At 39.0% G+C, this 19,943-nt stretch overlaps 1 protein-coding gene across 4 annotated transcripts in view; it reads right to left on the bottom strand.

Moving 5' to 3' along the window:
- KIF25 (kinesin family member 25) overlaps window positions 1-19,943 on the bottom strand; it is a 101,382-nt gene that overhangs the window by 29,451 nt on the left and 51,988 nt on the right. For all 4 annotated transcript variants that reach the window (XM_012525512.3, XM_023589059.2, XM_023589060.2 and 1 more), the window contains one exon: window positions 10,791-10,858. In XM_012525512.3, the coding sequence (XP_012380966.1) occupies window positions 10,791-10,858 (68 nt within the window). The remainder of the gene's footprint in view (window positions 1-10,790; window positions 10,859-19,943) is intronic.

Below are 19,943 nucleotides of genomic sequence, written 5' to 3'. Positions count from 1 at the left end.
ACTGCTGAGATACTCTCCATACTCTTCCCAAATGCCTCATGCATTATGAGGTTTTTCCACTCTGACTCCTGGAAGTAGAGGGGTTACTGAAACTCTTGAAAACAGGGGAACTAGTAGACACAAGCCTGGAATAAAACACAGGTCCAGAAAGACAAGCTGGAAAATGCACTTTACATTCGCCTTGAGCAGACCTTTCTGATGGGGGGTGACTCAAGAAAACCTCTCTCCAATCATGACCTGGTTACAAGCTCAAGAAACTCAGGGAATAAATCCCAGAGGTGACATTTTAAAATATTAAAATGTACAGCGTGCAACAAAAGATTATGAGACAAACAAGGAAACAGGAAATGAGGGCCCATCCAAAGGAAGAGGCTAAAAATCTAGACAACACCAACAAGAGTGTGGGTGTACTGGACAAAGACTTTAAGAATGATCTTCAGTATGTTCAAGAAGAAGAAGGAAAGTACAGAGAAAGCGCTAAAGGGTACCAGGACAACAAAGAATGAACAATATGAGAATCTTAATAAAGAGACAGAAGTTTTAAAAAGGAAGCAAACAGAACTTCAGAAGTTAAAGACCACAACAGGGGAGCCAATGTGGCTCCATGTTGAGTGCCGACTTCCCACATATGAGGTCCTGGTTCAATCCCCAGCACTAGTACCTCAAAACAAAATAAAACATACAATAACTGAAAAGAAAAATTCCCAACAGGGTTTCAAGACATGGCAGAAGAAAGAATCAGCAAACTTGAAGATAAGAAATGATTCAGGCTGTGGAGCAGAAAGACAATAGAAATATAAAAAGCAAATACAGCCTAGGAGACCTCTGGCACACCATCTAGCAGACCAATATATGCATTATATATTCTCCCATGAGGAGAAGAAAGAGAAAAAAGGGCAGAAGGAATATCCAAAGAAATAATGACAGAAAATTTCCCAAAGTTAGCGAAAGACATGAATATGTGCATCTAAGAAGTCCAGAGAACACCAAACTAGATAAACTTGAAGAAATATAAACCTTGTCTTATACTGATCAAAATGTCAAATGTAAAGGATAAGGAGAGAGTTTTGAAAGCTGCAAGAGGAAAGCAACACACTTTGTATAAGGAAGTCCCAATGATTAAGTGCTGATTTCTCATCAGAAACCACAGAGGCATGAAGGCAGTGGGTTGAAATACTTAAAGCACCAAAGGAAAACAAGTGCCAGCCAAGAATTTTATATCTGGTGAGACCTTCTTTCAAAAAAGGGGGGGGTGGGGGGGATTAAGACATTCCCAGATAAACTAGACTTGCCTACAAGCAGCGCTAAGGGACTTCTTCAGACTGATAAGGAAGGGAACTAGACTGGTTCCAAGTATAAAAGCATAAGGAAAGAAACTGGTAAAGGTAAACATACGTGCAATCACAAACACCAGTACTATTTTAGAATATTTTTTGGTATAGAGCTCCACTTCTTAACGCCAACAGGTGATAAAATGCAAATGAATAAAAAGTAATGAAAAATCTATGGTTTTGGACATATAATGTACAAAGATATAATTTGTAAAAAGCACAAAAAAAGGAGGGTGGATGGAGGGGTATAGGAACCATGTATGTGCATGCTATTGAATTCAAGTTGGTATGAAATTAAATATGATTGTTATATTTTTGGGGTGTAAAATTTTAACCCCATGGTAACTTCAAGGGAAATATATGGAAAATATATTCAGATAAGAATGAGAAGGGATGCAATATTGTACAATGCAAAAAACAAATGAATGAAAATAGGCATTGATGGAAGAATTGAGGAACAGAAAGGTATAAGACATGGAAAGACTACATATCAAAGGATAGAAGAAAGTCCTGCATTATCAGTAGTGACTTTTAATAAAAATGGATTAAGCTCTCCAGTCAAAAGGCAGAGATTTGCAGAATGAATTTTAAAAAAAGCATGCCCCAACTATATTCTGTCTACAAGAGACCCACATTAAATTCAAAGATATAAGTACGTTGAAAGAGAAAGGATGGGAAAAAAATATACAATGCAAGCAGTAACCAAAAAAGAGGTGAGGTAGTTATGTCAATATCAGATAAAGTAGATTTTAAGTTAAAAACAGTTAAAAAGGAAAAAAAACGGTCATTATATACAGATAAAGGGGTCAATTCAACAAGAAGAGGCAACAATTTTAAATATACATGCACCTAACAGCAGAGCCCCCAAATAAAGCAATTGCTGACAGATTTGAAGGGAAAAATTGACAGTTCCACATTGATATCAGGAGACTTTAATACACCACTTGCAATAATGCACAGAACTTCTAGATAGAAAATCCATAAGGAAAAACAAAACTTTAATGATACTTGAAACCAACTAGACCTATCAGGTATATCTAGAACACTTCACCCAACAACAACAGAATACATATTCTTCTAGATTACACACGGATCTTTCTCCAGGATAGATCCTATCTTAGGTCCCCAAAAAATCTCAATAAATTAAAAAATGTTAAAATCACACAAGGCATTCTCTCTGATCACAATGGACTGAAGTTAGAAATCAATAAAAGAGGGGCAAATGGAAAAATTCACAAATATGTACAAATTAAACAAAGTACTTTTTTCTTACCCCTCTCCTTCCCCCTGCTGTTTTTGCTGTGTCCATTCGCTGTGTGATCTTCTGTATCTATTTTTTTTTTTTTTGTCTTCTCTTCTCGTCTTTCTCCTCTAGGAGTCACTGGGATTCAATCCTGGAGACCTCTGATGCGGAAAGAGGTTCCCTGTCAACTGTGCCACCTCAGTTCCTGGTCTCTGCTGTGTGTCACCTTGACTCTCCCCTTCGTCTCTCCTTTGTTGTTGTGTCATCATTTTGCTGCATGACTCACTTGGGTGGGCACTGGTTCACTGCACGGACACTTAGTTTGTTGTGCAGGCACTTGGATCACCATGCAGGCACTTGGCTTGCCATGTGGGCACTCGCGTGGGCACTTGGCTCACCACGTGGGCATTCAGCTCATCATGCGGGCACCCATATGGGCACTCAACTCACCACAGGAGCTCACCACGCAGGCACTGGCTCGCCGCACAGGCACGCTTTCTTTTCTTCTTTTTCACCAGGAGGCCCCAGAGACTGAACCTGGGTCCTCCCATGTGGTAGGCAGAGGCCTTATCACTTGAGCCACAGCCGCTTCCCTAAAAAAGTACTTTTAAATAACCAATAGATTAAAGAAGAAATCAAAAAGGAAATTAGGAAACACTTTGAGATGAATGAAAATGAAAATCCAATATACCAAATCTTATGGAATGCAGCAAAGGCAGTGGTGAGAGGGAAATTTATAGTGCTAAATGCTTACATTAAAAAAGAAGATTTCAAATCAGAGACTTATCCTCAAAACTGGAAGAACTAGAAAAAGAAGAGCAAACTAAACCCAAAGCAAGTAGAAGGAAGGAAATGACACAGAGAAGAGATAAATGACATAGAGAATAAAAATACAATAGAGAAAATCACCAAAACCAAAAGTTGGTTATTTGAAAAGATCAATAAAATTGAGAAACCTTTAACCAGATTGCAAAAGAAAAAAAAGAGAGAAACAAATGACTAAAATCAGGAAAGAAAATGGGAACATTACTACCAACCTCACTGAAATAAAAAAGACTATTAGAGGGTACTATGAATCTCTGTACACCGACAAATTAGACAACCTAGATTAAAGGACAAATTCCCAGAAACACAAAAAATACCTAAAACTTTCTCTATTCAAGATAACATTATCTATAAACAGAATATCCTGTTGTAGATTTATAACAAAACTCCTAGAGCTAACAATCCAGCAAAGTGGTAGGGTACAATATCAGCACTGAAAAATCAGTAGTGTTTCTATACATAGTAATGAAAAATCAGAAGAAGAAATCAAGAAAATAAATTCCATTTATACTAGCAACTAAATGAATCAAATATCTAGGAATAAATCCTACCAAGGATAGTATAAAGGACTTGTACACAGCAAAGTACAAAATACAGCTATAAGAAATCAAAGAAGACCTATGTAAATGGAAGTGCCTTCTAAATTCATGGATTTGAAGACTAAATATCGTTAAAATGTAATTCTACCTAAAGCAACTTACAGATTCAGTGTAGTCCCAATAAAAATTCACACAACTCTCTTTAAAAAAATGGAAAAGCCAATCATCAAATTTATGTGGAAGGGTAAGATAGCCAAAGTCATCTTGAAAAATAAGAAAGAAGTCAGATAACTCACACATGCCCATCTTAAAACTTATTACAAAGCCACAGTAATCAAAACTGCATGGTACTGGCACAAGGACAGACATGTAGAACAATGGAATCAAACTAAGAGCTTAGAAACCAACCCTCACATTTATGGTCAACTGAGAGTTGACAAGGGGGCAAAGATCACTCAATTGGGAAAGCATAGTCTCTGAAACAAATGGTGCAGGGGAAACTGGATCTCCATTTGCAAGAGAATGAAGGGGGACGTCTGCCTCACACCATATACAAAAATCAACTCAAAATGGATCAAAGACCTAAATGTAAGAGCCAGAACTACCAAACTCCTAGAAGGAAATGGAGGGAAGCATCCTTAGGATCTTGTGTTGGGCAATGGTTTCTTAGATTTTATTGCCAATACACAAGCCACAAAAGAAAAACTAGATAAATGTGACCTTAACAAAATTAAGAACTTTCGCACCTCAAAGGATTTTTATCATGAAAATAAAATGAGAAGATGCAGCAAATAGACACAGAGAGCAGACAACCGGGGTGGGAGCAGGGGGGAGGGGAGGAAGGGGAGATAAATAAATAAATAAATAAATCTTTAAAAGAAAATGACAACGTATACAATGGGAAGAATACAATGAGGAAACAATATACATAAGGGTTTAATATCCAGAATATAAAAATCAATTATTCAACTGAACAACAAAAAACAATGCAACTAAAAAATGGGGTAAAAAAAAGACTTGAATAGACATTTATCCAAAGAATATGGTCAAAAAGCAGATGAAAAGATGATCAACATCACTAGCCATTAGAGAAGTGCAAATAAAAACCACAAAGAGATACCATTCATACCTATTTAAAAAGAAAGAAATTTACAAGTTTTCAAGAGGATGTGAAGAAACAGGAATCTCATTCACTGGCGGTGGGAATGTAAAATGGTGCAGCCACTCTGGAAGACAGCTTGGCAGTTCCTCAGAGAGTTAAGCATAGAATTACCATATGACCTGGTGTATTAGCCAACCAAAGGGGTGCTGATGCAAAGTACCAGAAATCTGTTGGCTTTTAAAAAGGGTATTTATTTGGGGTAGAAGCTTACAGTCACAAGACCATAAAGCATAAGATACTTCCCTAAGCAAAGTCTGCTGCCACGTGTTGGAGCAAAAGAGCTGCTGACGTTTGCAAGGGTTCAGGCTTCCTCTGCCTCCTAAGGCTCCGTGGTCCCAGCTTTCCAGTATCAGCTGTTGGCTGGGATAAGTCTTTTCTCTCTCTTGGGGCTCATCTCTCCGGGCACAGCTGCTCTGCTCTGTCCACAAGACCAGCTGTAGCCTATCAGGCAAATGACTCATCTCTCTTCCCGGGGCCTCTGCCATGTGTAATGGAGCCTTCTCTCTTTCCTTATGTATTTGCTTCTCCGTGTATTTACTTTCCATGCATTAAAAATGCCAACCTCCCTTCTCTGAGGGGCAGTTTTTCTGTGAGTCCCAGCCCTCCAAGGTGGTGGGGACTCAACAACCTACTGATGTGGCCTAATCAAAGCCTTAATGATTATTTAATCAAGTAAGAGTGAAACCTATATTATCCAATATAATCTAATATGCCCAGAGGAACAAACCGGTTTACAAACATAATCTAATATCTATTTTTGGAATTCATAAACAATATCAAACTGCTATACCTGGCAATCCCAGTTCTAGGTATATACTCAAAAGAACTGAAAACAGGGTCTCAAACAGACATTTGCACACAGATACTCACAGTAGCATTATTCATAACTGCCCCAAAATGGAAGAAATCCAAGTGCCCATCAACCGAAGAATGGATAAACAAAATGTGGTCCATACACACAATGGACTAATATTCAGCCATAAAAATAAATGAAGTTCTGGTGCATGTGACAATATGGATGAACCTTGAAGACATCATGTTGAGTGAAATAAGCCAGACACAAAAGGACAAAATTTGTATCATCTCACTGATATGAGATAATTAGAATAAGCAAGCTCATGGAGTGAAAATCTAGAATACAGGTTATAGAGTGTGGGGTGAGGGTAGAAAATAGGGAGAAAGGGCTTAAAATGAGAGTTTCTATTTAATGATGGAAATGTTCTAGTAATGGATGGTGGTGATGGTAGCACAACATTGTGAATGTAACCGACAACACTGAATTACATATTTGCATGTGATTAAAAGTGGAAATTTTAGGTTGCATATATTGTTCTAGAGTAGAATGTTTTAAAAAAATCAATGGATCTGCACAACAGAGTGACTCCTAAATTAAACCAGGGAGTTAATAGTACAATTATAAAAAGTGTGCTTATATTAACTGTACCAAATGTACCACACCAGGGCAAGGTGTTAAAATAGGGTGGTAGATGGGAACCCTGTATGTTATGTGTGATTATTCTGTAAATCCAAAACTTCTCCAAGGAAAACAAAACAAAAAACACAAAAACACCTTAACTCCACTGTCTTTATGAGGTTCTTTATTAGACCTGGGAAGGGTTTGAAATTGGGAGCCAATCCTGCTGACAGCAGCTTCGCCACGGAAGGGTCTTACTAGGCAAGCCCGAGCTTCACCGTGCCTCCACCTTGCCTGTACAAGCATCTTTGCACTACAGCCCCCGCCACTGCCCTGCCTGACACCCGCTGCTGACCTGCCTGTGCAGGCGTCTGAGTTTGTACCTGCTCTCTTTATGGTGTCATATGGCCAGGAAATGGGATGGACGTTTTCTGATTAGAGTGGGGACAGGGGACAGCAAGAGGCTCAGATCCAGAGAGAAGGGGAGCTCTTCTCAGGGCATCAAAGGACTAGGAGGAGATTAAAGAGGGGAGGTTGCCAAGGGAGAGGGGTTACAGAGATACAACAAAAATAACCGTGGCAGTTGTGCTTATTACGGAACCTTCACAGCGAGCTCTCTGAGTTCCCACCAATGCAGCTGTGCAGCCAGGCTGACCCTTCAGCAGACTAGACATCATCAGAAAGAGAAGGTACATCTCACTCCACTGGCACAGAGGCAGGCAGGATCCTCAGCAGCTGCTCTCCCCCTCTGCACAGGCCACATGGCTAGATTTCCTTTCTAATCCTAAAGTGGGAGTGCGTGACCTGATGCACAGCTTCCTACTTGTGGAAATGCTCTCTCCCTTGCTTTGCAACCTCTGTCCTCACTGCCTTAGAACAAACTGCCTCTTTATAGGGCTCCTGTTCCTATGCCACCCTGAATAGCATGGAGAGTCTTGTTTTTTCTCTCTTAATAAAATAATGTTACATTCAGAAATTATCAGAGGTCCCCATATGCCTCCACCACCCTCACCCCACTCCTCCCACATCAACAACCTCCTTCATCATCGTGGCGCATTCGTTGCATTTGGTGAACACATTTTGGAGCACTGCTGCACCTCATGGATAATGGTTTACATTGTAGTTTACACTCTCCCCCAGTCCACCCAGTGGGCCATGGCACGACACACAGTGTCCAGCATCTGTCCCTGCAGTACCACCCAGGACAACTCCAAGTCCTGAAAATGGCCCCCCTCATATCTCTTCTTCCCTCTCCCTACCCTCATAGCTACTGTGGCCCCTTCCTCCACATCAATGCTACAATTTCTTCCATTACTAATCACAGTAGTTCCATAGTAGAATATCAGTAAGTCCACTCTAACCCATACTCTATTCCTCCATCCTGTGGACCCTGGGATGGTGATGTCCACACCCCCTCTAAATCGAGAGGGGACTTAGATTCCACATGGATGATGGATACAATTCTCCTGCTTGCAGCTGTAGGCTCTCTTGGCTCCCTAAACCCTTTGCATGTTCAGATGTGTTGTTTGTGTATAACCATTTTAAGCCAGCGAAAGGTAAAAATAATGGCGATGCATTCTTTGATTTTTATCTCCTGCAGTTTGAAGATGAATCCTAAATGTTTTTAGAAGTGACTTGCTTTCTCTGAGATTTCACTACCACGAGGCCATGAAAGCAATTCAACAAGGAGGGAGGATTCCAGAAACTACAATTGGGGCCATGTATTAATGATGCTATGCTAAGATTGAGTTCACGAAACAAACAGAAGTAGTTTTCCCTTTTCTTTAAAACCTGAAACTATAATGACCAATGACTTTGTTATTTTATTATTAATTTATGGTTTCTTTATATATTGCTTTGCTCCAGAAAAGATTGAATGCAGTGTAATATCTGAATTTCTGATTTATCTGCAGGAGCAGTTTCATTTGATTTTCTTTTTCATCAAATCCATTTTTAATGATTGATATAGTAATGATTTGATTAGTCCATTGGGTTTGATTCATTTATATCATCATTTACATTTCATCAATATGTGTTTTCAAGGAGGCGTGATGCCCTTCTCAGCATGTTCCACTTCTGCACGGGGAAGTTTTATTTTTTTTTTAATTCTATGAAAAATGTTTCTGGTATATTTTATTTCAGCTAGCAGCTAGGAAATGTGAATTTATATGTAATTTCCTACTTCTCAGATAAAATAATAAGTAATGACCAAGAATCTGAAACATTAATATTCATTAATTTTTTAATACCACTGCCATACTATATTAGGTGAATAAATACTTGTGCTAATAATTAGGAATACTTCATGGGAGTAAAAGAACAACATTTTGAAAAGTGTTGTTACAGCTAATTCTCTACAGCCTATGTCTACTGCAGTTCGGAACACAACCCAGTGATGATGATGATGATGACGATGATACCAATTTCTGAGTAATAACTATGTGCCAATTGCTACACTAAATGCTTTTTTTAACATGCCTTATCTATTTTAATTCTCATAACAAACCTATTATTATTCTCCTTTTTAAAAAATGAAGAAATGAAGGTTTATAGATACTTAACAACATGCCCAGGGCACAGGCTGGATTTGAACTTAGGCACCCTCATCCCAAAGCCTGTGCTTTCTTTTATTTTAACTTATTTTTTATTGTCTTTTTTTCAAGATACATAGGTAACACAAAATGTTACATTAAAATACATAAATAAATAAAATAAATCTTTGAAAAAAAAAAAAAAACGGAAATGGATGTGGCTCAACCAATCGGGCTTCCATCTACGGTAGAGGAGGTCCAGGGTTTGATGCCCAGGGCCTCCAGGAGAGGGCGTGCCGGCCCACACGGGAATGTTGCCCTGTGTGGGAGTGCTGCCCTGATGGGAATGCCACCCAGTGTGGGAAAGACATCCCGCACAGGAGTGCCAGCTTACGTGGAGAGCTGGTGTAGCAAGATGATGCAACAAGAGACACAGAGGAGAGAAAAGAAGAAGAAATAGCAGAACAGGGAGTTGAGATGATGCAAGAGAGAAATCACCTCTCTCCCACTCCAGAAAGTCCCAGGATCAGTTCCTGGAGCCACCTGATGAGAATACAAGCAGACACAGAAGAGTGCACAGTGCATGGACACAGAGAGCAGACAATGGGGGGAATGGTGGAGGTGGTGGTGGAAATAAAATAAATCTTTAAAAAAATATATAGAAATTTCCAAATACCCCCACTTCCCGCCACCCCCCCCCCCGACTCCTCCCACATCAACAACCTCTTTCATCATTATGGCACATTCACTGCATTTGATGAATACATTTTGGAGCACTGCTGCACCACATGGATTCTAGTTTACATTGTAGTTTACACTCTCCCCCAGTCCATTCAGTGGGTTATGAAAGCCTGTGCTTTCAACCACTGTGCTCCACTGCTTCCAAGTACCCAGGCCTTTCCCTAAGCGTGGCTATATAATTTCTAGAACCACCTGCAAGTTTGCCAAACTAGACCCGGGGGGAAACTATGGATATCCCTATTTATCTTGGACTCATGAGAATACTGAGGCATTGACTGGACATCAGTGGTGTCAGTCAACAGCTACAGATGAAGGTAAACTCTTCTTCCAGTCTGAGTGCAAAGCAAAGTTCACCAAGATTAAGGGTCAGATTATCCTCTTAGGACTCTAGAAGTGCTTCTGCTGAGCATGCTGCTGGCTCACATCCACCTGACATTTTCCTGCCACCATCATCTCGTCTGTGCTTTCCAGGACTCTCCCACTTGCAACTCTGGAATATATCAGACCTAAGGGCCAGGAAGGCCTCTGATATAAAGTCCCATATTAATTGTTATCATCATAATACAAGTGCTATTAGTTCACTGGACATGTGAAATTTGTATTTACCTGAAATATTTAAGATACAGATTGCTCATTTTGTAAAAGTGTTTGCTGCATGATTCCTTTATTAGCCAAGTATCTAATGGATTCAAAACATGACTTGATTTATTAAAATAGTTATGTAACTTTTTAAAAATTTTCCTTTTTTTTGCTGTTTATTCTTTTAACGTTACATTAAAAAAATATAAGAGGTCCCCATATACCCCCACCCCCCTCAACCCACTCCTCCCACATATTATTTAAAGAGAGTGGACCTGTAAATAACCCAAATATCAATGGCCAAATATAAGTTCATTAGTCAAAATGATTGGATAAGTTGCACATTTCACTACTCAAATCCTAATGCAAAATGTATACTTTTCATGTATAACATCACTTCACATTTCATCTTGAAAAACACCTACCTTTCAAAATTATATGTCTTATTAATCAAAGGGTGACCAGGACGATTACATTTCACCAGGACTGTTTCCTAATAGAAAAGAATAAAACAAAATGGTAAGTCTCTGTTAGGACTACATTAATGATAATGAGAAAAAGTTGGCAAAGTATGGCCTAGGGGCTAAATTCAGCTGGTCGAATATTTTGGTAAATAAAATCTTATTGGAATACATCCATGCCCATTTATTTATTTATTGTCTATGGCTGCTTTTTTTTTTTAAATTCATGCTTTTATATTTATTTATTTCAACCAATTTGTACTTTATTCGGTACTCATCACAAACTGCATCAATTAATTTGTTTAAAATGTAGGGTTCATAGTTTGTGTTGTGTAGTAATATGGATTTTTTTAAAAAGTATGTTCTAGTAACATATATACCACTTAAAATTTCCCCTTTTAACCATATTCAAATATAATATTGATTGTTGTTAATCATTGCTTACAAGGTTGTACTACCATCACTATCATCCATTACCAAACTTTTAATGGCCCGAAATAGAAATATATATATAAATATATATATATCTTCTATATATTTTAAGAATTAACTCTCTAATCCCTATGTCCACCCCATCTCCTGGTACCCTACATTCCAAATCCTCACTCTTACGTGTTTGCTTCTTCTAATTATTTCGTTTTATCAGTGAGATCATACAATGTTTGTTCTTTTGTGTCTGGCTTATTTCATTTAACATGGTGTTTTCAAGATTCCTCCATGTTGCTGCATGTATCAGAACTTCATCCCATTTTATGGCTGCATAAAATTCAATTGTGTGTACATATTCCATTTTGTTTATTCATTCCTCGGTTGGTGGACCCTTGGGTTGCTTCCATCTTTTGGCAACTGTGAATAATGCTGCTATGAACATCAGTGTGCAAATATGTTTGAGTCCCTGCTTTCAGTTCTTTTGAATCTATACCTAGAAGTCGGATTGCCAGGTCATAGGATAATTCTATACATAACTTTCTGAGAATCTGCCAAGATGTCTTCCATGGCAGCTGCACTATTTCACATTTCCATCAGCAATAAATGCGTGTTTCTATTTCTCTCTCTAACACTTAGAATTTTTTGCTTTCTTAACAATAGCCACTTATTGGTGTGATATGATATCTCATAGTGATTTTGACTTGTATTTCCCTAATGACTAATGATCTTGAGCATTTTTTCATGTGCTTTTTGGCCATTTGTATATTTTCTTCGAGGAAATGTTTATTTAAGTCTTTTGTCTATTTTTAGGTTGGGTTGTTTGTCTTTTTGTTGTTGATTTGAATGATTTCTTTATATATTCCAGATAGTAAACCCTTATTGGGTATGTGCTTACCAAATATTTTCTCCCATTGAGTAGGTCGTCATTTTACTTTCATGATAAAGTACTTTGAAGCACAAAAGATTTTAATTTCATGCCAGGCAGATCAAAGCTCTAGCCCTACCTCCTGTCTGCAACCCCTGCTTCATTTATGGCCAGCTGATATTTCACAAGGGTGCAAAGATCTACCAATTGGGAGAGAATAGTCTATTAAACAAATGGTGCAGGGAAAAGGGAATCTCCACTTGCATAAGAATGAAGGTGGACTCCCTACCTAACACCATATACAAAAATCAACTCAAAATGGATAAAGACCTAAATATAAGAGCCAGAACCATCAAACTCCTAGAATAAAATGGAGGTTCTTCAGGATCTTGTGTTAAGCAATTATGAAATAATCAGCAAGTGATTTTACATAAATAGTTACAAAAATAAGTACATGTCATAAAAGTTCCCTGCTTAGATTTTTAAAGACACAAGCTATGGGTTCAACAGATATATGTTTTAGAACTTTTACGTTATTTGCTGCTACAAGCTAGGTGGTGGACAGCTAAAACACTTCTGTTGCATTTGGAAATGTAATGGCTCCTGAATGTTGAATTGTATTATCATCAAATAAGTCAACTTTTACTGTATTCATAACTGATATGAAATGCCTTAAGAACCACAAGCATGCATTTGGGTAAGACAAGTTATGGAAAACATTATTAAATAATAACATCGATAACCCATTCAATTGTTGCCTAAGTCTTGATTTTACTTAAGTATCTTTGGATTGGCCTCTCTCTATGTCCACTGCCATTTCCCTGTTTTGGGACTTTTCTATTGTCCAGTTTGAAAAAACAGTCCTGTGATCATCTCACTAACTGTTCTTGCTCCCTCCTGTCTAGCATCCTTCAAATATACTTTTTAGATTATTGCCATGGGAATATTTCTAAAATGGAAATTACTCATGTTCTCCCATTGCTTCAAACACTTCAACAGTTCCACATTTCTCATAGTATGGAGTCAAATTCCATGATGATCGGTCCTCTGCCTATCTCTTTATTCTTATAGCTTCTTGAGCTCCACCTGCACACTGGTAATATAAAATTACTTTCAGTTCCCTAAATAGATCAAGAAATTTTATGCCTCCATATTCTTGCCTTCACTGCTACCCCTTCGAGGATGCCCTTTCCAACCTAATCATCCCAGCAACAACTTCCCTTCTTTCAGGCTAAGCGCAAGCATCTCTTCCTCTATGAAGACTTGAACACAACCATCCCCACTGTACACCCACACTAGGTCATAATGCACACAGCACTACATAGCACTCATTTAGGCCCCAAACATCGTAAGCTCCTAGGAGGCATAGGATATGTCTCACTGTTCTGTGTAAGTTCTGTGGCGTCTTGGGATTGCCAGATGAAAACAAAAAGAACAGGAAAAGACGGGAGCCTGGGTATGATTCTAACCCGTTTACATAGGTTACCTGAATGCACAGGAAGGGGAGGAGCACTTCCTGGAAGGGAATGCACTAAAAGTGCCTTAGTTCCCCTGTAATTTCCATAGGCCTACCCAGGAAACAGATGATAGGATTTTTAAACTCTCTCTCTCTACTTGCAGTCATCTTAAAAACACTGTACCAAAGCAGGTTTACTTTCAAGGAAAACATCAGCAATATACAGTATGGGCTTCTTAATAATTTAATGTGAGGATTAAATAATGAACATAATTAATTAACCAATTAATTGACTGATTATTACAATACTCAGAGCTCTTAGGACTCAATGCCTATCTTCCACTGGAAACTGTAAGTTACATGAGGGTAATGAGCACATCTGTCTTCCTACCACTGTGGACACAGGCTTATAGGGCTGTTGAATGAATGGTGTGTAATTGACTGGAGACATCTACGCATAAAGAAATAACAGAAGTTTTGGTGTGAGAATACTGGAGGATACTTCTTTGACTAGTGGCTTTTCTATTTAGTTACAACTAGATGGAATAATTACAAGCTGATTTAGGAGATGTTTGGCCATTCATTCATTCAAGAAATTATTTATTATATCAGGTACTCTTGGTTGAAGTGACAGCTAGAAATACCGATCCAGAGCTTGGGAGAAATCTGGGATTAAGAGAAAGATTAGGGATAGTTGGGGACCATCTTAGAGACTGGCTACTAAAATAGCCAAAATATAATTTTAAGTGAAAAAAACTAAAAACATCGCATGATCACATGTAAGTTAAAACAAAATATAAACGTTTTAGTCTATAAACTTAAGAATGCTTTGATACATTTTTAAAAATAAAATTTTATTGAAATATATAACCATACACAAACATATAAGCAATAAGAGTATAGCAAAATTTGTGAATTTATAGACAACTATGCATATCATCATACAAGGCTCCCAAACCTCTCCCTACTACCAACACCTTGCATTGTTGAGAAACATTTGTTACAAGCGACGAAGGAGCATTGTGCTTTGACACTTTTACAATGAGTGTGTATTCATATATGCGATGAGAGTGAAAACAAGAGTAAGAGAGTATAAGAGAAAGAGAAATAGATATAAGCAGTGAGCGGATAAAGTCACTGAAACCAAAGAAAGAAATTTAAAAGAGTGACTGAGTGATCCAGAAGGTCAAGTGTTGCTGAGAGGTCATTTAAGTCCTGATTTTAAATTATTTATTGGATTTGACAAGATTGGAGGTCATTTGTTACCATAATGAAAAGATTCCATAGGTCTAAGGTTGATGGAAACTGGTCTACAGTGACTTGAGCAATGAACGAGTAGGAACAGTGAAAGCAGGTGTTTTATTTTCTGGCTTCTGAAGCAAATGCCATGCAATGGGTTGGTTTAAACAACAGGAACTTATTAGCCAAATCAAGACATCATCAAGACGATGCTTTCTTTCCCAAGACTGGCACCCTGGGGCTGGCTGCCAGCAGTCCTTGGCCCTGGGCTCCTCTGCCCCATGGCAAGGCACATGGTGGCCTCTCCTGGCTTCTCCCTTCTTCTCTGGGTTCTGTTGAACTTCAGCTTCTTGCTTCTGATGGTTTTCTCTCTACCTGAACTTCATTCTGCTAATAAAGGACTCCAGGAGTAGGATTAAGACCTATTAGACTGAGGTGGGCTATACCTTAACTGAATTACCCGCATCAAAAGGTCCTACTTATAATGGCTTCACAGCCACAGGAATGGAGTAAGTTTAAGGACAAGTTTTCCTTGAGTACTGAACTCCTAACCACCACAGTGGGGTATTGTATCTTAACAGAGCTGCAACTGGCAAAATTCCCTCATTCGACGGACAGATGTGTGTCTGTGTGTCATAACATGACTTGCAAGGAAGCAGCTTTACTCTTAGAGGAGTCACTAAGTAAAGTTTCATTTCCCTGTTGAGCATTTATTGTGTGCCAGAAACTGCTACAGAAGCTGTATATTTGTAGCAGTTTGATATTATTGATGAATTCCAAAAAGAAATATTGGATTATGTTTGTAAACTGATCTTTTCCTCGACATATTAGATTATATTGGATTCAGAGGTTTACTTGATTAAGTAATCAGGTAAACCTCTTGGGCCAGTAGGGTGTTGAGTCCCCACCGCTTGTGGGGATAAAAGGCATTGCACAGGACAGAGGTGAGGGTTTTTTATGTTGGGATTTTGATGTTGGAGTTTGATGCTGACGTCTTAAGCTGGAGAGACAGAGTCGTTCACCTGATAGTTTACAGCTGGCCTTGTGGAGAGAGGCAAAGCCTAGAGAGCCTCATAGTCTAAGCTGACCTTGTGGAGGAAACAGAGGAGCTGAGCCCCGAGGAACCCAGGAAGCCTGAACCCTCGCAGACATCGGCAGCCACCTTGCTCCAACACATGAAAATAGACTTTGGTGAAGGAAGCAGCTTATGCTTTATGGCCTGGTATCTGTAAGCTCATGCCCCAAATAAATACCCTTTATAAAAACCAACCAGCTTCTGGTATTTTGCATCAGCACCCCTTTGGCTGACTAATACAATATTCCTACACAGTAAGATAATATTTCCTACAGCAGAAGAAGCCTTACATTCTTTTCACAATACCCTGAAATAAGAGGAAGAAACAAACTCAGACACCAATGCGCAATTATGTATTGATATTGTTGTAGGAACAGAACCCCAAAGTCCTGGCCGGAGTCGAGCCTCTGGCCAGGTTCCCTTGCTCCCTCCCTGTGGCATATTTTCAGTGTTCTGTTGTCTGATTCTGGTATATTCCTTTAATATTCTGCCAAAATGTAATCCTAGCACCATGGTATGAATTATACAGGAATACAAACCCCAGGGTGTTTCGCTGCTGTCATCAAATGCCTATGTTTTAACCACAAAGGAAAACGAATGAGAAATGCTAAGGTTTACAATGTCTCACCCAAAAGCTCAAGGGACACCAAATAAGGAACACAGAGAGCAATAAAAACAAATCTGAATCCAAAAGATCCCAACGGCTATTTAGAAATTCATCCTACAGTGTGATCATTGCAAATTGGTTTCAAACAACATCTGAAATGATTCCGAGAGCAGAGTTTAACTTTTCAAAGCATAGCTTAAACACTCTTTCCTTCCTATAAAAACAAATATCTGCTCATTCATAATACTAAACATCCTTTATTCTCACAAATGACACTCTTTTCCCCCTACCCTTTTAATTTTTTAAGATTGATTAATTTATTTCACACTCACCCCCCTTGTTGTTTTGTGCTTGCTGTCTGCATGTCTTCATTTTTTTAGGAGGCACTGGGAACCGAACCTGGGTCCTCCCACGTAGGAAGGAGGCACCCAGTCACCTGAGCCATCTCCACTCCCTGCCTGCTGTATCTCTTATTGTGTTTCCTTGTTGCGTTGTCATCTTGTTGCCGTGCAGCTCACCGTGCCAGCCCCTTGTACCAGCTTGCTGAATTGCTCGTCTTCCCCGGGATGTACCGGGAACTGAACCAGAGACCTCCTAGGTAGTAGGTGGGCACCCAAGGGCTTGAGTCATATCTGATTCCCTCCCCCTGCCTTTTAAAATTTCTTTTTATCAAACACCTCAGTTTCTTAACCCTTACGGCATTCTTCCTTTCAATATGGGAACTGCCTAGATCAGAATGATTTCCACAAACAGGCACCTGAGCCATGCTAGAGTGGTGGATATAAACAATCTGAGTTCATTTGTAAAAAAGAGATTATAATACCTACCTCATGGTGTTATAAAGGTCAAATGAAATAAACTTGAAGGTACTTTCCATTTAACTGCTTTATCATCTATTTTCTTATTTATATCCAAGTTCCTATGATGGCTTTAAAGAACACTCAGGGTATAACATTCTTTGCCATCAACTCAGTCATCAAATTTTAAAGCCAGAAGTAAACTTTTACTCGACTCCTACATTTTACAGGTACAACTGTGAGACACAAAGGAGGTAAACAAACTACATTCAGAATAAAAGCTCAGGTTTTCTGATTCTCACTCTGGGGTGCTTTCCATCATGCTAGGCCTTCTCCAAGCTGGTCTGAATGTTCACTAAACCACGGAAACCTCATTCAGCAAGAGCAATTGCTATCTCAGTGACCTTCTTATTCACTAGTAGCAGTCACCACTGTACAAGGAAGCCAGGGGAGAAAAAAACATCCTGTGCTTTCAAAGCAAAGGTCAGAATGACATCTCTGCAGGAGGCAGCCTCTCAGCACTATCTTTGGGAGTATGATTTCAGGACTACCTTTGCGGAATGTCATCTCTTCATTCTGAAAAACCAGCTGGATGGGCCTTTTGTTTTGCAAATGTAGAGCAAAGACCCATTGCTGGAAGGAGGTATAGCCCAAAGAGCTAAAAGAGCTCTGATGATGTAAAAAAGTTGCCTTTAATATGGTTAGAATATAAAAATGAGGTCCTTAAAAGTATAACTAACACTAACCAGTAGTGTTTTAGGAGTACATACGGATAAGAAAAATTATATACATATAATATCTGCAACTTATAAATATTATTAAATATCTATATATTTAATGTGAAGGAGTCATCAAAACAAAATTCGAAATAATGATTAGCTTAGATGGGGAGGCAGGACGGGAGGCCAACCACAAAGATACAAGTAAGTTTATATCAAAGATCTCATTTTCATATTGGGGGATGGATCTCATTGATTTTGCCATGTAGCTAAAATAAATATGCAGGCATAGATACGGAATCATCCTAAATCTCCACATTAAAAATAAGTTGACAGGGGAGTAGATGTGGCTCAGGCAGTTGGGCACCTGCATCCCACTTGGGTGGTCCCGGGTTCAGTTCCCAGTGCCTCCTAAAGAAGACAAACAATGAGCAGACAATGAGCAGACATCAAGCAAAATCAATGGGCAGACAATAAGCAAAAAAACCCCGAGCAGACAATAAGAAAAAAACAAACGAGCAAACAATTAGCAGACAGTGAGCAAAAAAAAAAAAAAAAAAAAGAGCAGGGAGCAGATGTGGCTCAAGCAGCTGGGCACCTGCCTCCCACATGGGAGATCCCAGGTTTGATTCCTTGTGCCTCCTAAAAAAATAGACAGAAGAAACAAGCAGACAACAAACAAACAGATGAGGGAGCTATCTTGTAGTGGGGGCAGGAAATGAATTGACAGCAAGTAGATAGCAACACCAAAAACCCATGGACAACATGAACTATAACATTAGGTGACAAGGTAACACTATGAATTACAAAGTGAGTGGGGAAACCACTGTCAGCCAGAGGACAAGACTGAGGCGGGAGCAAGTAGATGGATGTGTCTGATGGACCTGCGTTCAGGAGTAATTAAAAATAGCCAACAAGTACACACCAGCAAGTACAATGCACAAATTTGAGAACCGAGGCTGAAAGAGGGACAGGCCACCAACTTGAAGAGGCTCCCATTGGTCAAAGATGGAACAATTAGAGTTTCAATTAAGATAATATTGCAACAGATTAATGTACATCAATATGTGTAAATCCATGAGTTCATAAACTTGTTTTAAATCTTCACTGGTCATTTTAAAGGATGCTAGGGAAGCATCTCATTATTTGAAAACTGATAAATAAAGGGAAAGATTTAAAAATTTATCCTGATGTTCTTTTTATAAACTATACCACTGGATAACAAAAGTAGATGAGGGGAAAAAAAGCATCCAAGAATAAATTAAAAATAAATGGTAGAAGTAAATTATTACTATTTTGCAACCCCAATGAAATTAATGAGCATCACTGTTGCTAACATTCCAGAGACACCCTGATTTTAAGTGTCTCCCAATAAAAGAACACAAATGCTCTATAGTCTTGCCATAGGGATCACACTGGATCCCTGGTCAAACCTCTGGGTCTAAGAGTCAATTTTCAGGAAACACAGAAGACAGGGGAACGTGATGAACTGTACCCTGAATATGCAATCACCAAAATTCAGACTGTGGGAAACTCTTCAAGTCAAAGAACCCAGGTTGTTCCACTGATAAATTGGAAAGGGGAAAAAAATGGGGCAGAAGAGGGAAACTATAGATTAAAAAGGGCTTAAATGACATCAATAAAAAAAGCATGGAAAAGCAGATGTGGCTCAAGAGGTCCCAGGTTTGGTTTCTGGTGCCTTCTAGAGAAGACAAGCAAGGCAGCGAGCTGACGCAACAAGAGACACAAGGAAAACATAATGAGAGACACAACAAAAGCAGGGAGTGCAGGTGGCTCAAGCAATTAGGCGCCTCCCTCCCACATCGGAGGTCCCGGGTTCGGTTCCCAGTGCCTCCTAAAAAGAAGACCAGCACACAACAAACAGACATAGCAAATGCAAACAATGGGGGGTGGGGAGAGATAAATAAAT

Source organism: Dasypus novemcinctus, chromosome 28 (genome assembly GCF_030445035.2).
Source record: "Dasypus novemcinctus isolate mDasNov1 chromosome 28, mDasNov1.1.hap2, whole genome shotgun sequence".
NCBI lineage: Eukaryota > Metazoa > Chordata > Mammalia > Cingulata > Dasypodidae > Dasypus > Dasypus novemcinctus.
Note: the sequence above shows the minus strand (reverse complement) of the source record. Positions and strands in the feature narration are given on the sequence as shown.